General features: G+C 35.4%; 1 protein-coding gene across 7 annotated transcripts in view; it reads left to right on the forward strand.

Moving 5' to 3' along the window:
• CEP128 (centrosomal protein 128) overlaps positions 1-17,970 on the forward strand; it is a 445,924-nt gene that overhangs the window by 24,579 nt on the left and 403,375 nt on the right. For all 7 annotated transcript variants that reach the window (XM_050798934.1, XM_050798932.1, XM_050798937.1 and 4 more), the window contains 5 exons: positions 580-741; positions 3,084-3,170; positions 11,391-11,517; positions 12,548-12,669; positions 17,188-17,279. In XM_050798934.1, the coding sequence (XP_050654891.1) occupies positions 595-741; positions 3,084-3,170; positions 11,391-11,517; positions 12,548-12,669; positions 17,188-17,279 (575 nt within the window). In that variant the 5' untranslated portion in view covers positions 580-594. The remainder of the gene's footprint in view (positions 1-579; positions 742-3,083; positions 3,171-11,390; positions 11,518-12,547; positions 12,670-17,187; positions 17,280-17,970) is intronic.

Here is a 17,970-nt window from a genome sequence, read left to right on the forward strand (position 1 = left end):
TTTCTATTTTGGTGGAGATGTTGAAGATGCCACCTTCTCACGTATCTGTTATTGTAGAATTTGGACCTGTATTACAGCATTTGTTTAATTCTACCGTATTTTAAATCAAGGTGCATGAGATTTGTCAGTGTACACTGAATGAGACCGTCTTGTGATAGGTCTTGCTATGTTCTTATAGTAGAATGGACATTAGGCAAATATTAAGATACCTGCCGGTCCTAACTTTAGAGACTATCTGTGTTTTTCTCATCTACCTTACGGTGTTGTTGGTAGGATTAAGTGAGGTACTAATAATTTGGAAGCATTGCATGAATCCAGGGGATTATTATCACTGGACTTGTAAACATGACCAAAATCATATCTGAGGAATTGCTCCCTTAAAGCAGAGAAAACGAAGGAGGGAGAATTACATGGGGAAGTGACTTCTTGTGTTTTTAAGCTATGTATGTAGAAATTACAGTGTACAAAATAACTAATGGGTTGAACATAGACAAGAGATCAAAAGTAAACAGTTATATTGGTCTTTTATTTCTATGCTTTTTCCTGTTTCATTAACCTTGACTTATATTTATTTAAAAGGATTTGTGTACATCAATGGCAGAATCATCCAGCGAATCAGATCACTTTCGCTATCGTGACCGATTGAGTCCATGGGCTGCCAGATCAACTCACAGGGGAACTCGAAGTCTTCCTACAGTAGAAGTTACCGAGAAGGTCAACACTATAACAAGTACCTTACAGGTTAGTTTAACAATGGTTGCATTTAATAGTATTTAAATAGTTTGAGCTGCTTAATAGTTTCAGTCAGTGGATTAGTTTTCTTGCTTCTGTAACAAATTACTGCAAAGCTAATGTCTTAAAACAACACAAATTATTATCTTAAAGTTTTGTATGTCAGAAGTCAACACTGGTCTCATTGGGTCTCGGAGTGTTGGTCGGGATGTGTTCCTCTCTGGAGGCTCTAAGGGAAAAATCTATTGCTTTGCCTTCTCTGGTTTCTAGAGGATGCTCACGTTTCTTTTTTTTTTTTTTTTTTTTTTTGAGACGGAGTCTCGCTCTAGCCCAGGCTGGAGTGCAGTGGCCGGATCTCAGCTCACTGCAAGCTCCGCCTCCCGGGTTCACGCCATTCTCCAGCCTCAGCCTCCCGAGTAGCTGGGACTATAGGCGCCCGCCACCTCGCCCGGCTATTTTTTGTATTTCTTAGTAGAGACCGGGTTTCCCCGTGTTTGCCAGGATGGTCTCGATCTCCTGACCTCGTGATCTGCCCATCTCGGCCTCCCAAAGTGCTGGGATTACAGGCTTGAGCCACCGTGCCCGGCCTTGCTCACGTTTCTTGTCTTGTGGCTGCCTTCTCTCATCTTCAAAGCCAGCAGGGAAGGTTTGGAAGGGTCAAGCCCTTCTCACATCCTATGACTTTACTTCTCCTGCCTCCCTTTTCCTCTTTTACGGATGTTTATGATTTCATTGGGTCCACCCCATAATCCCAGGAGAACCTCTCCATCTAAAAGTCTTCAATGTAATCACATTTGCAAAATCCCTTTTGCCGTGTAAGGTATACATACACAGGTTGCAGGGATTAGGACTTGGATATCTTTGAGGGCCATTATTCTGCCTATGACAGTTGGTAAAGATATTTGAAATATGTGATAGGTGATGGAGAGTGTTTTAGGATAAAGCAGTATTTCTAAATAAAATATTATGGGAGTGAAACCAGTAGAAATGATGATAGTTTAGCTTCTCATGGGCATGTGCCTTTAGAGAAATTGCTCATTTTGGTGAGGTAGATTATTTGTGGATGAAAATAAAAAGATGCCATTTTGATGTAGAGACTAATTTTTGCCAGCATTTGGAGGTTTGAGTTAAGGCATTTTGCTGCTTTTTCTTAGAAAGGGCTATAGAAAAGAGGTGGGGGAAGGGTAACATAGCTATATGGGAAAAAAGAAAACTCAGAATGTATTTCCTACTCATAAATCCCTTACCTTTGCCTTAGTCTGGCTAAGCATGGATTTTGGCTTTTAATTGCTTTGGATTAGTATGCTTAGATAAGAAGAAGATAATTTTTGGTGGCGAAGCCATGCTTTGATTTGAAAACCAGAAGACCTATCCTTTTTAAACTTATTTAAAGTAACATCATGGGCTGGGCTGGGCATGGTGGCTCATGCCTGTAATCCTAGCACTTTTGGAGGCTGAGGTAGGAAGATCACTTGAGCCAGGAGTTTGAGACCAGCTTTGGCAACATACTTAGACTCTGTCTAAACACAAATTAAGAAAAAAAAAAATTAGCTGGGCATAGTGCTGTGTACCTGTAGTCCCAGCTAATCAGGAAGTTGAGGCAGTAGAATTCCTTGAGTCCAGGAAGCTGAGGCTGCAGTGAACCATGATCATGCCACTTTGCTCCAGCCTGGGTGGCAGAGCAAGACCCTTTCTGATCAATAAGTAAGTAAGTAAAGTAAAGTAAGTAAAATGTAAGTAAAGTAAGATAACAATGCAATTTTGCAGTATGAATTCTTGTACTTTCCCAACAATGAGACACATTAATAGGTATATATTTTTGAAGGAAATATCTTGATTAATCTCCCAGGTAAAATCTAGCATATTTAGATGAGAACCATTTCTATTGTGATGAAAATTAAATTTGTTAATTTTCTTCTCATCAAGTTCTGAGGTAAAAGAATAGTTGAAATAACATTGATCTTAATGATTTTCTTCTCTCGCATATAGTCTACTAGATTTGCTGTTTCGGGATTCCTTTTCTATAAAGAGAGTGTGAATTGGTTGAGGGGCACAAATTGAAAATTGTGATTCTAAGAATTAATGGTTTGTTGCCAACTTACTAGGGAACCTTGAATAATGATTTACATTATGTGCTGCAGATATTACACAAGTAAATTGCAGTCGGATTTGAGTTTCTCTCAGTGGTGTTAAGATTTACTTAATATGTATGAAATACATTGATATTCAACTTAGCCATGATAAAATTTATACATTATACAAACTGTTGACTTAGTTGATTGACATACTACTAAGATTGATTAGGAAAAAAAGTATTTGGAATAATTAATTCAGTCAATTTTCTTTCTCAGGATACCAGTCGGAACCTGCGACAAGTGGACCAGATGCTTGGACGATACCGAGAATACAGTAATGGACAGGCGGGTGCGATAGAACATGTGAGAAACTACATATGTTTGCATTTTCTCCTACCCAACATTTTGGGAATGAAGTGTTTTGGGGAATGGGGATGTGAGCTAAAGGAAATAACCATTGTGAAGCGCTTTAGATTTTAAACTAATTTATTGTTTTATAGTTTAAATTTAGGTTAGCTTGTCAGATGGATTGCTAACTAGCTTATATAAATTAGATTCTATTGAATTTGAAAGCTTTACATCAGAGCGAGAGAGAGGAATTCAAGACCTGAATTTAATGGAGACTTGGTAAACTTGGGCCGTGGAGAAACCCCTCATTCAGAGTTAAGAATTTCAAGAATGGTTTATTTTCAAGTAATAAGTGTTCATTGTTAAAACAAAAAATGAAATATTCCTCTCTCAAAGCCCCTTTTTAATTTTTTAAAATTTCAGTGCTTTAATGGAACAAATGGTTTTTTGGTTTCATGGATGAATTGTATAGTGATGAAGTCTGGGATTTTAGTGTACCTGTCAGCCACAGAGTGTGCATTGTACCCAATAGTTTTTCATCCTTTACCCTGCTCCCAGCCTTCTCCCTTCTGAGTCTTCAGGGCCCATTATACCACTCTGTATCCCTTTGTATACGCATAGCTTAGCTCTCATTTATAAGTGAGAAAAGTGGTATTTTGTTTTTCATTCCTTAGTTACTTCACTTAGGATAATGGCCTCCAATTCTATCCAGCCTCCCTTTGAGCCCCACTCAAAAAAGAGGTAACAATTTTGAGATCTTCATGTTTCCAAACATTTTCTATGTATTTACAAGCATATGTACGATTTGCTTTAAAAATGGAATCTTATTAAATATAATGTTATACAACGTTTTAAAATTTAATAATGCGTATCACTTTCCATGTAAGTTTGTGTAGCACTACTTGATTGTTTTGAATGGTTATACAGTATTCCATAGTATGAATGTATCTAGTTTTTCTTCTTATTATAAACATATAGCAATGACCATTATTGTACACACCCATGTATATGTCTTTGTAATCCTGTAGGATTGCTAGAAGTAGAATTGCAGGGTTAAAGGATATATGCATTTAAAAATTTGCTGGATATTTCAAAATTGCCCTTTCAAGGATGTTCCAGTTTATACTTACTTTACATGGGGATGTAAGAAAGAAATGTACTCCAGAGTTCTGGAATAAAGTTAATAATGTATTTTTAATTAATGTGTTGCTAATTCTATCTTCTACCTTTCTTTCCTTTGGAATTGCTTACTTCTATCCTGTAAACTCTTGGAAAACCAATTAAATTTATTCCTTCATGTTTCCAATGATGGGTATATATACAATGTAATGAAAACACTAAAATCACATTGTATGTGTAGCTATCATTGGAAACATGAAGGAATAATGATTGTTTTATACATACCTGTGTTGTATTGAATTGTCACGTAACTCCGAAGTTGTGATTGATGACTTGTTTTTTTTTTTTTTTGTTTTTTTGTTTTTTGTTTTTTTACAAAGTAAAGGTATAGTCATCATTAATCACTTGTAATTGCAAGCTAATTGGGTGTAGGGAAACATATCTTCCCTCATAAGGGTTTCTACTATTTTTATTTAGAAAATGAGTTCGGACATCCTTGTATTTACAGCATTTTTATGATTTATGATGTACTTGACTAATGGAGCTCTATAGACTTTGTTATATTTGAGTAGCTCATGAAATGTTTCAGATTCATTACCTTATTAATAATGGGAATTGAGTCTTTGCTTTTTAATTTATTAGTTAAAAATTGAAAACATTCTTGTTAACCATTAGCAGAGTATAGTCCTCCTTTGTAAAGTTGAGTATTAGATCCCTACTTAGGGTATCAAATTTCCTTTGAATTGGGCAGTTGGGAAGTTAAATTATGTATACCCAATTTTAGATATGATATATTCCATAGCAGTAAATACTGTAATGTTAAGAAAGCAATTTTCAGTGAGGGACCCATTGTCATCAAGTCTCTTTGGTAGGCCTAGAGTTGAATAATGCTGAACTTTCTGAGGGAATAGCTTTTTTTTGTTTTTTTTTTTTGAGATGGAGTCTCGCTCTGTCACCAGGTTGGAATGCAGTGGCGTGATCTCAGCTCACTGCAACCTCCGCCTCCCAGGTTTAAGCGATTCTCCTGCCTCAGCCTCCTGAGTAGCTGGGACTACAGGCGCATGCCACCATGCCCAGTTAATTTTTCTAGTTTTAGTAGAGATGGGGTTTCACCATGTTGGTTGGGATGGTCTCGATCTCCTGACCTCGTGATCCGCCTGCTTCAGCCTCCCAAAGTGCTGGGATTACAGGCTTGAGCCACCGCGTCCTGCCCGGGAGTGGTTTTATAAATGGGACGTAAATAAACTCAACAGATATTTCCATTTGAGTTGTAAATACATTTTTAGGGGATGACAAACTCTTTTAAATACCTTCTCCTGATTAAAGCATTCTATTTCATCATTCTGTTTATTTTTTACTTTTATTGTCATTGCCTTTAATCATAATGATAAAAAGTGTCATTTACTGAACAACCAAATCTGCCTCAGGCACTGTTCTAATTGTTTTACATAGATTATCTTATTTCATCCACAAAATAAAACATGTAAGAAAGTTATCTGATGGGATGTGAAAGATGCAGACAGGAGTGGGGGCAGAAGTGAAAGTAGTACAGCAGAGGAAAGCAAAGGAAGCTTTTCTTTGGTCCTTCTGAATCACAATATTTCTATTTTTAAATTTTTATTTATTTACTTATTTTGAGACAGAGTCTGACTATGTTATCCAGGCTGGAGTGCAGAGGTGCAATCACAGCTCACTGTAACCTTGAACTACTGGGCTTAAGCAATCCTCCCACCTCAGCCTTCTGAGTAGCTGGGACTCCAGTTGTGTACCACCACACCTGGCTACTTTTTACTTTTTAATCTTTTAGTAGGGATGGGATCTTACCATGTTGGCCAGGCTGGTCTTGAACTCCTGGGCCCAAGTGATCCTTCTGCCTTGGCCTCCCAAAGTGCTGGGATTACAGGCGTGAGCTACCATCCCGGCCTGAATTATAATGTTTTTAATGATCACTTCTGTTTTTTGGAGTACCCATTGTTGCCCAGATGATCTCCTTTCATAGATTTAGGTTGCAATGTAGTCAATCCTTTTGAGTTTTATATGCATTCTTTTTCAGTTCATTAACCTTGAGTTACATTTTGTTTCTAATCAGTTTTTCCAAATAGAGACATCAAAAGGCTTTCGGAGATCTCTGTGACAATTTTAAAACTTAGTATTTTATTTTCATGGTAATGTAAAAGCATCTACAGTTATTTTTCAATTCATTTATATATCAGTTTCCAAAATAATTGATTTCCTACATCTTCTTATGGTGACCAATGACTTTTTTACCCCTTGAGTATCATTATTAACTTATAATTTATGCATATTTAAAGTGTTTTCATCCATTGCAGTTAATGTTTTTATTTATGCTCAAATTGTTTTGTCTTTGGCTAGAGGAAGCCTACTACATGCTTAAATCTGAAAAAGCATGTCTTGATGATTTGGATAAACTACCTGTGTTAGTCCATTCTTGCATTGCTATAAAGAACTACCTGAGACTGGGTAATTTATAAAGAAAAAAGGTTTCATTGGCTCACGGTTCCACAGGCTGTACAGGAAGCAGCTTCTAGGGAGGACTCAGGAAACGTACAATCATGGCAGAAGGCAAAGGGGAAGCACACATGTCACATGGCCAGAGTAGGAGCATGGGAAGGAGCGGAGAGGTGCTACACATTTTTAAACAACCAGATCTCATGATAACTCACTCACTGTACAGTACCAAGTGGGGATGGTGCTAGACCATTCAGAAGAACTCTGCTCCCATGATCCAATCACTTCTCACCAGGCTCCACCTCCAACACTGGGGATTATAATTGAACATGAGATTTAGGTGAGGACACAGATCCAAACCATAGCCATTCAATTCCAGTGCCCAAATTTTATTTACATTTGTACTGGTACACAGTAGTTTCCATTGTTTCAGGTTAATATCAAAAGAACAGAGGGTGAAAGAATAGACCTAATCTTTAAATAATGCATTTATATCAAGTGAGGTATTGATATACATTATATTATGTTCTGTGATGTCCATTTTACAGTATTTCAGACAGGGGAAAGTGGGGGAAAATAGGATCATCATTTGGTATCCGGTGAGGTAGTCCTACTAGACTCGAAAGAATTTACAACATTGTAGTTAGTACCACAGTCTTGGGTGAGATTGATTAATTTTAGGAAAATAATATCATCCATCATAGAAAATTAATGTTAGATTGAGTTTTATTAATATTATTTTGTTTTTATTTAATTTTGTTTGGTTCGGCTTTACACCTAGTAAGGTGTTATAATCTGAAAGAGTTTAAAACAATTTTTATGACTTCATACTTTATCTCTTTATTTCTTGGTTTTTGTGTTTTAGGAGTTACCAAATCGGCTCCATACATCATTAAATTTTGTGCAGTGTCTGTTGTGTTGTGTTGTGACTACTTCAAGTGTAGATTTTAATTCTATTACATTTTTAGTTTTATGTTTTAGATGCAAGAATTGTTTTTGCCATAATGCTTGGAAGAGTAATTTAAAATAGCCTTTATTTCATTCATCTCCCTTTACATTACATAATTTTATTTTTTGGACCTTATAAATCATCCTGTTCATCTTCAATGGCTTTGGATATATCTTTTTAGAGTTTTAAAATGGAGTTGACAAATCGTTTTTGTAATTTTTGTATTTTTGAAATAGTTTTTGAACATCTTTTATTCTTCTTAGATTTTGGGGAAATGTTTCATTTCTCTTGTTCTTTAATGTTCTTCTGTATGTCTCATGGTAGCTTTTTTTCTTTTGGTGGCAGGGAGTGTGTGTGTGTGTGTGTGTGTGTGTGTGTGTGTGAAAATTCATTTTATTTCTCAGCTTTTAGTTACAGCTTAGGATTTGTTAGCAAATAAGCCTACATAAAAAGGATGCTGGCAAGATCTGCTTTTGGCATTGGTAGATAAGATTATTTTCGATCAACTCTTCTACTGAGAACAACTAGAAACATGAAAAAAAAGTAAAAAAATAATATTATGAATCCATCAAAAAACTACTAAGGCAGTAAGGAATTTTGTAGTCAGGATCTGGCAAAAAACGTAAGTCCAGAAGGGTAAGTCTTATATTTGGGACTTTTTTCCTCCTTCAAGGTGATAGCTGATTCCTAAAGAGGCGGATTAAAAGCAGAGAGGCTAGGATCAGAGTTATCAATCAACTTAAGAGGCTTGGAAGAGCAAAACTGGAGTTCAGGAGCCCTTTAGCTTTAATGGAGACCCCAAAGGGTGACAGTATAGGCAAAGTGGTGAATTGGAAATGAGAAGTGATAAACTGAAAATAGAACAGCCTTCATAGTAACAGAAGCCTGTCCTTGAACCACTCAATTCCTAAGTGGATTAAGGTGATTTGACATTGCTAGTGACCCTAACCTGACTTTCTATTAGAAACAGAACCAGATTTTTCTGAATAAAGATGTCATCCTCTTGAACTTTAAATTATCTCTACAGCTTTTCATGTAAAATGTCTATCACATGATAAAGAATACACAGACATAAGAGAATATAAAAGGTATCTGAAAACCAAGGGAAGAAGCAGACAATAGAAAAATATATGGGACTATAAGGTAATCATGAATAACATGTTTAAAAAATTAAAAGAATTAAGAGATTTGGAAAATAATTGAAAACTAAAAGGAACCAAATGAAAATTTCAGAAACTGAAAAATAACATAAGTAAATAACCAACTGACCTTTAATGAATGAAGTGAACAATAGCTTGTGTATAGTTGAAAGAGAATTCATGAATTGAAAGACAAACCAGCATAAGATATCCAAAAAGACTGGAAGAATGAAAGATTGAAAAAATATAGAAAAGAGAAAAGAAGACATACAGCATTTGGTAAAAAGGTATAACTTAAACGCAGTTGCATTTCCAGAAGGAGAGGGGAGAGAGAATGAGGCAAAAACAATGTTTGAAAAGATGATGCCTGAGAATTTACAACATATGAAATTTATTAAGCTATGGATTTTCTGATCTCTGTGGATCAAAAATGGAATAAATACAAATAAAACTGTACATAGTGATACGTAATAAAACCACTGACAAAGGTAAAGAGAAAATCTGAAAAATAGCCAGAGCTAAAAAGGCAGATTACCTTCAAAAAGAAGCAGTAGTAAGAAATGATAGCTGACTCTGCTTTCAAAAGGATACTGAAATTGAGTTTAGCTTGAAAGATGGAAATAATAAACACAGCAAAAGTTAAGAGAGCTGATTTTATACTTTTGTTCTGACACTAATTTGTATGATCTAAAGTCACTTTATATTTCTAGTCTGTTTCTCATGTTACAGTTTGAATTTGAGCTTTTAAGCTTTAACATTGTTTAGTTTTATTCTGATAATTTTGTCATAGATTACTGATATACTACTTTGTGGTCACTGCATAAGATCTCTGGTCCACTTATGTGTTATTTTACGTATGTGTAAATTACTCTGAAGGTAAACCTTGATTTTCCTGGGCATCATAGTATGTTTTGTGGATTGATGCTGAGTTGTTTTTTTATTTTTATTTTTTTATTTTTTGAGACAGAGTCTCACTCTGTCACCCATGCTGCAGTGCAGTGGCGCAATCTCAGCTCACTGCAACCTCCGCCTCCCAGGTTCAAGCAGTTCTCTTGCCTCATCCTCCCGAGTGGTTGGGATTACAGGCGCCCGCCACCATGCCCGGCTAATATTTTGTATTTGAGGAGACACGAGGTTTCACCATGTTTGCCAGACTGGTCTTGAACTCCTGACCTAGTGATCTAGCCATCTCGGCCTCCTAAAGTGCTAGGATTACAGGCGTGAGCCAACGCGCCCAGCCAATGCTGAGTCTTATAGCTGGCTGGTGAATACTCAAGGCAGGATGGTATCGTACATATCCCAGTTTAGGGAAGGAGGAAACAGAGGGATGTGGAAATCCTCTTTTTTTTTTTTCTTACAGAAATGAGAGGGACAAAAGAAGTAGATTCCTGAAATTCTAACTCTACTTCTTTTAATACAAATTGTTTCAATTTTAGTTCTCCAGAACAGCCAAATCCAAACAGCCAGACTGAAAAAGGATTTGCTTTGTTTGTGACTCGTATTCTGTTTCATCTGTGCTTCTCCTTCAGTTGAGGCTCCTTTCTTTCCGCTCGTTTCCCCAAGTAAAGCAACTTGTTCTCCCCATAAATGGTGTTCTACCTTTTAACACTGGCTATACTTAGGAAACCCTGTCTTCTCAGTGAATCGTTTGGTTTATATAGAATGTCAAATTCTGTTTAAATAGTTATAGTTGACTTGTTCCATGGATCCATGCATTATGTTTAAAATTACTTTCTGTTCATCCTTGAATAAGATATCTAGACCCGAAGTTTCCCAGCAATTCAGGATGTATGGATTTTCTTCCGCTTTACTCTTTTTTTCCCTTAGGTCTTAGTCGAATCCTATTCTCAGGTCTGTAATTGTTTACAGCTCTGAACATTATTCTCAGTATTTAGCATGTTTTTATTTAATGTAGCTCTTTAAGTCTAAAGATATGTTTTTGTACGTCCCCTGTTGGCCGACTCCTTAATAAACTGAATAAAGCATTTGGACAGGTGTAGTTTTTAGTGTGTACTGGCGGTCTGATATCTGACCCAATCATTTTCTGGGATTTGAAGCCTTTGAATGACTGAAAGAGGTATTCTGATAATAGAGTTGGACAGTGTACATTGTTTCAGTAGCAGCTGTCACTGTGACAGCTGTTTAGTTTCCTATTCGTTGTAGACCTGGAGTTTCTGAAGGAATGTTTAGAAGGGAGGAAAGTTTTCTGTCTTCTTTCAGTTGTGTTGACCTTGTTATGTTTCTTCACATGAGTGGTGCACCAATTAGACATTTCAATTTGGTTTTGTAAGCCCTTGCACAGTAGACGTCTTTTCCACATCTGGCAATAAAAAATGGAATAGGTAGTGACAGATGCCTTTTAAAACCAGATTTTAGTATTGGTTCTTAAAATATTTGTATTTACTATTTTTATATTTTAAACATAGTTTAACATTTTCTGATATATTTTTTGGGGAGAACCCAGATATTTCAGAAATAGCTTTGAAAATCTTTGGTCTATTTGTATTTGGAAGGTGTTTAGGAAGAATAATGCTTCATTCATTATATTCTTTAACTTAGTTAAAAGAAAGCTTGGAACAATCAATCGACCAACTCCGGAGTCAACGTTTATTGAGAAACTCAGGAGGGAGAAGTATTTCTGTTACAAGTTTGAGTGCAAGTGACCTTGATGGTGGCACTGGGCCAGGTAAACACTTCAAATGTTCTGGAAAACATTTTTTTGTTTTAAAAATATTTTTGAAGTAGATATTGAATACATTTAATTTTTGGAGAAATATGACCCATGCATAACTTCACGCAGATTGGATGATAGAACATTTAGTTGTCCAGGATTTTATAGTACATAATTTGAAATATATTAAAGGATTTTTGTTGTTATATTGTTTTTTTCCTCAGACTCTGTAGACCACATTAGAGCTTTACCTGACAAAAACCTGGATTTAATTGTCTGCTGCCAAAGAATCAAAACAAATACATAAATAAGATTCACTATGTGATACACTTTTTAGGTTAAGTATCTTGTCCTAGCATAATACATTTCACATGTCTTATGAAATATCCTGTGATACTTGTTAAGACCAGATGAATTTTAGTCTTGGCATGCAGGTGGATATGAATGGCTAGCTTAAAGGTTATGACCGTTTGTCCTAATTAATCTTACTTACACTTTTGTATAGCACTGAGATTCATGTTTGAATTGAAAAGCCTGCAGTAAGGGGAGACGATTTAGATAATTGAACAGTGGTACCTTACATTGTTAATATTACTGTTGATTGTGATCAAAATGATTAAAAATTGGGTACTTTTTCTGTAGTTAGTTTTTATTTTTATATGCTGTTCAGATTGTAGATTACGTAGTTTTAAAAATTGTGTTTTTTAGTATTAAGTTATATTAAAGGGTCATACAAGTTTTTTATTTAGCAATTTATTATTTTTATATGAGCAAATATGTTGCTTCTTTGGAAAGTATAGCAAATTGAAACTTTGGAGTGTTCTATTTCCAGGTTATTTCTGTTTTTCATTTTATCTGCTTTAAGAGCACAATTAATGCTAATTTGGTGGAACTTTATAGCCATAGCAAGATAGTTGGGAAATAGTCTGGGTTAGGGACATATGTATATGTATATCCATGTCTGCCTTGTTTGTACTGAGTAAAAGTTTAGATTGTCTTTTCTATGCAGTGTTTTAATACCTTCCCTTTTCTTTCACTTGTGAAGAGAGCCATCGTTTTCCACCTACCTCACCTCTCAAGGACTATGGGGATCCACTGGGTATTAAACGAAATACCAGATCAAGAACTGGTGTCCGCTTTGTTCAAGAGACTGATGATATGACTCAGGTACTTTGTACAATTCTGTAATTTGTGTGCAGGATTTCCTTATGTTTCTATTGTATATAGATGACTAACACTTGAACTTAAGTTTATATTTTAACCAATTTGATCATTAGTAACTTTATACTGATCCCTTTGATTTTGAACCAAGTAAATGACTTTATTTTACTTTTTATTATTTTTTTCTTATTGAAAAATCATAGTTGTGTACATTTATGGGGTATAATAAGATGTTTTAATATATGTATACAATGTGGCATGATTAAATCAAGTTAACATCTATCACTTTGCTTATCTATCATTTTTTATGGTGAGACGTTTGAAATTTATTCTGTCAGTTATTTTGAAATATATAGTACATTATTATTGACACTGGTCACCCTGATGTGCAATAAATCTCAAAACCTATCCCTCCTGTCTGTCTGAAACTTTGGACTGTTTGATCAACTCCCCTTTCTCTCCCTCTTCACCCCCTCTCCCCACCACCTTCTGGTAACCATTATTCTCCTCTATATTTCTATGAGTTCAACTTTATTAGAGTTCATACACAAGTGGGATCATATAGTATTTGTCTTTCTGTGCCTGGCCTTTTTTACTTAACATAATATCTTCAGATTCATCTGTGTTTTTGCAAATGACAGGATTTCTCCCTTTTTAAAGGCTGAATAGTATTGCGTTGTGTATATATACTACTTTTTCTGTATCCATTCATTCACTGATGGCTGCTTAGGTTGTCTGCAGATGTTGGCTATTGTGAATAATGCTGCAATGAACATGAGAGTGCAGATATCCCTTTGACACATTGATTTTAGTAGCTTTGGGGATATATCCAGAAATGGGATTAATGGGTCATATGGTAGTCTTAGTTTTAGTTTTTGAAGACCCTCCATACAGTTTTCCATAATGGCTGTACTAATCTACATTCCCACCAACAGGGTGTACAAGAGGTCGCTTTCCTCCACATCCTGTCCAACACTTATCTTCCATCTTTTTGATAAAAGCCATTTTAACAGGTGTGAGGTGATATCTCATTGTGGTTTCAATTGGAATTTTCCTAAAGTTTACTGATGCTGAATATTTTTAAAAATGTACCTATTGACCATTGTTATGTCTTCTTTTGAGAAATGTCTGTTCAGGTCCTTTGCCCATTAAAATTTTTTTTTTTTTTTGGCTATTGAGTTGTTTGAGTTCTTTGTATATTTTGGATATTAATGCCTTGTCAGACATATGGTTTGCAGATATTTCTCCCATCCTGTGGATTGTCTTGTCACTTTATTAATTGTTTCCTTTGCTATGCAGAAACTTTATAGTTTGATGTGATCCCGTTTGCCTATTTTTGCTTTTGCTGCCTGTGCTTTTGGGGTCATCATATTCAAGAAATCATTGTCTAAATTAAAGTCATGGAGCTTTTCTCCTACGTTTTCTTCTAGTGGTTTTATAGTTTCAGGTCTTGTATTTAAGTGTTTCATCCATTTTGAGTTGATTTTTTTGTGTGTTATAAGATAAGGGCCTAATTTCATTATTCTGCATGTATGTGCAGTTTTGCCGACACAATTTATTGAAGAGACTATGCTTTCCCATTGTGTGTTTTTAGCACCTTCATAAAAAATCAGCTAACCACAAATGTGTGGGTTTATTTCTGGGATTTCGCCTCTGTTCATAGGTTGATGCATCTGTTTTTTTGCCAGTACCGTGCTGTTTTGATTACAAGCGCTTTATAATGTTTTGAAATTAGGGAGTATACTGCCTCCAGCTTTGTTCTTTTTTGCTTAGGATTGTTTTGGCTACATGGGGTCTTTTGTCATTCTATGTGAATATAAGATTGTTAATATAGGATTTTTCAAGTAAACTAGTTTATTTTCAATGTACAAATCATCTTCCCTTTGTTTTGAGTTTTGTTATGGAGGATTATATCTTGCAGAACATTTAAAGATGAGCTTAATTGGACACGTTTTGTTTCCTTTCTTGTTCAGCACATTTTTCCGTAATCCCTGCTAAGTCAGCTACTTTCTCTTTTACTAAGTTTGGTTTAGTATGACCAAGTTAATCTTTGTGTGGTTGATCTACTGATTTTCCTACCGTTAGTGTTTTTCTGATTGTTGAATCATTGATAGAGCCATTTGCTATTAAGTAAGAAATTCCATACTTTATGTATTCACTAAAGATTTCTGAAGTACTAGTTTTGTGGAAATCTTTTTCTGCTTCTTTAAAGTTCTCTGCAGAGCTGTAATTTTTCCTTTTGTTGTCTTAAGTAGCTAAATTAAATTGAAAAGGGCTGGGGGAGTTCTGCACTTTGACCTTTCTGTTTTGGTAGTTTTAGGATTAGGTACTCAAAGTGTATCTTAAGATATTCCTCTGTAGCTTTCACTTGTTACTGCATAAAGAGACAAAAAATCAAATGTATTAGAAGACACCCTGTGGAAACTTTTCCTTGGCAATGTTATTTTTTTGATAGTTGCACCTTGCAAGCATGGACTATATGATGAAGCCCAGAACAGAGAACAATATCTTAACATTATTCATTTACTGTTTCCTTCTGTTTATTTAATGTCTCTGTTATTGGGATAATGCTTACACTTGGAAACAGTGATGAGCAGAAACCTTGTCTTTTAATACATTTATAATCTAGAGGAGGAGCTAGATATTAAATAAATACATAAATACAACCTTATTTATGAACTGAGATGCATGCTATAGTGAAAAGATGCATAGGGCTACAGAATTGTATGGTAGAGGACATGCCCCGGCAAGGAGGGCTTCCTGAAGAAAGGCTGACTGAGCTGAGATCTGAAAGGTGAGTAAGAGTTATTCCAGGTAGAACAAATAGCTTGGCAGGAGAGAAGATAGCCCCTATGAGCAATTTAAAGAAGGCCCACGAGGCTAAACAAGTATGAAGGGATGAGATTCTGTAGAGCTGTGTAACAGGGCTGACAAAATTATTTTGAAAAGATCACTCTGGCTGTAGTGTGGAAAATGGAGTCAATGTGGGTGAACCAATTAGAAGGATTTTACTGTGCTCTGGATGTGAATTGATGGTCACTTGGGTTAGGATAGATGGAGTTGGAGAGAAGGAGGTAGAATTAAAGGCGTTTTAGTGTATAAAATGGAAAGGTCTTGAAAATTAGATAGCCATGTGGGGAATGTAGCAGTGAGTGAAAAGGAAGTGTCAAGGATGCATCCCCAGATGCTGGTTTGCTAAATTGGAAAATCATGATTGCAAAACTTAAGTTTTTCATTTGCTATACTACTTCACTCCTTTCTTTTTATGGTTCTTCCTCATTAAGTTCATTCTCAAAATTACCCTTAGCTCCACTTGACTGTGTACTTTCTTAATGCCCCCGTAAAGAATTTGTGGTTTGTTTACATATCTGGCTCTCATATCAGATTGTGAACCACTTCTCAGTAGCTGGCACTGATAAATTGCTTAATGTGCATTTGTTGAAATGAATCAATTTGTTGTTTCTTCAAGTCTGTTTAACGTAGTTTTATTATAAATCATTCAATTTATATTCAGCATATATATTTACAGTTAAAGTTACAATAATGAGAATGAATACCATATAATCCCCACCCAGGCCACTAAGTAAAGCATTATCATACCCCCAAGCCTCTTTTATACTCCATCTTTTCCCAAGGGGTATCCACTATCCTGACTTCATACATGTCATGACACTGTTTCTGCTTTAAAAAACAATTTTTTTTTTACTTTTTAAATTTTTACTACCTACATCTTATTTAGTGTTGCTTGCCTTTAAACTTTATGTAAATGGGATACTACTATAATCTTTTGTAACTTCTTATTTTACTTGATGTTATGTTTTTGACATTCAACTTTACTAACGCGTAGGTATCTTTGATTGTTTCATTTTCATTGCTATATTATACTCCAGTGGAGGAATATACTACAATTTATTTATCTTGGTGTACATTTGGTTTCTCATGTTCTCATTATGAATAATGCTGCACCATACTTTCTTGTACATGTTTCCAAGTGTACATGAGCAAGAGTTTCTCTACAGCAGGAGTTGGCAAAGTAAGGCATTGTAGGCTGATAGAATAAAATTTTATTGTAATTCAGCCACGCTTATTTGTTTATAGTTACTTTTGTGCTACAGTGGCAATATTAACTGTGACAGAGACCGTACAGCTTGTAATCCTGGCATAGTCGCTGTTGGGCCCTTTACAGAAAAAGTTGGCAGACTGGTTTTCTCCTTCTTTCTCTCTCTCTCTTTTTTCTTCTTCTTTTACCCTGATTAAGGAAGAAACAGACCCCTTCTAGAGGGGTAGAATTCTGAAGGAGTAGAATTGTACTCTAGAAAATGTGATGGTAAATGTTATATAAAGCTTTTAAAAATTTGTTTTTCTTGGAAATTTTTTCTTTCAAAATAGGTGTTTTCTTTCATAATAATATTACAGAATCTGGTTATTATTGCAAAGAACAAGATCTTATTCTTACCTTTGGCGAATCTTCATGGAAGAATTCAACAGAATTCTAAATGGATAACTGTGTTTTGCCTTTGCTAGCTTCATGCTTTTCATCAGTCTCTTCGAGACCTCAGCAGTGAACAAATTCGCCTTGGAGATGATTTCAACAGGGAGCTTTCCAGAAGGAGCCGGTAAAAGCAGCCTATGGTTTTTATGAGAGGGATAAATTATGAGGAGAATAAATTAGCTTCTGTAATTGACATATTTATCTAGATTTTTAAAAAGTGTTGTTTTTATACAGTATCTGAAAATTTATTAACAGAACAGTTTACAGCCCTTTGAATTTAGAATATATCATGACTCAATGTTAGACAAATTAATTTCCTATTTCTAAAAACACTTTAACTTAATACAATGGAATGCTGACATTATGGAGGGATACATTGTGAGACTTTTGCAAAGAGGTACATTTGCAAATACCATTGGAGAGAGAGACACAAAGACTGACTCGCTAGCTGACTGACTTGGCATTGCACACACAAAAAAGAAGTGTAACATGAAGTTTGTCAATGAACATAAACCATTGCAGAATGCAATACTTTAGCTTTTAGTTGAATTCTTTGAGGGTTAGTGGTTAACATCTGCCCCATCTTCGCAATTTTGTCAATCTGGATAGTCCCCAAGAGCTGTTATTTAATTTAAACTTCTTTACTCTCTGTCCATTTTTGTCATCACCAGTGGCAGGTGGCTTTCTTTTGGAGGCCATGTTTTGCTGAAAAACAAAGATTTTTATGCCTTCCTAAGAATTGCAATCCATATACAGCAATGATTAGGGAACAATAAAGCTGAATTGAAATTTGTTTACGATATTTGCTTGCTGAC

This window comes from Macaca thibetana, chromosome 7 (assembly GCF_024542745.1).
Source record: "Macaca thibetana thibetana isolate TM-01 chromosome 7, ASM2454274v1, whole genome shotgun sequence".
NCBI classification, from domain to species: domain Eukaryota; kingdom Metazoa; phylum Chordata; class Mammalia; order Primates; family Cercopithecidae; genus Macaca; species Macaca thibetana.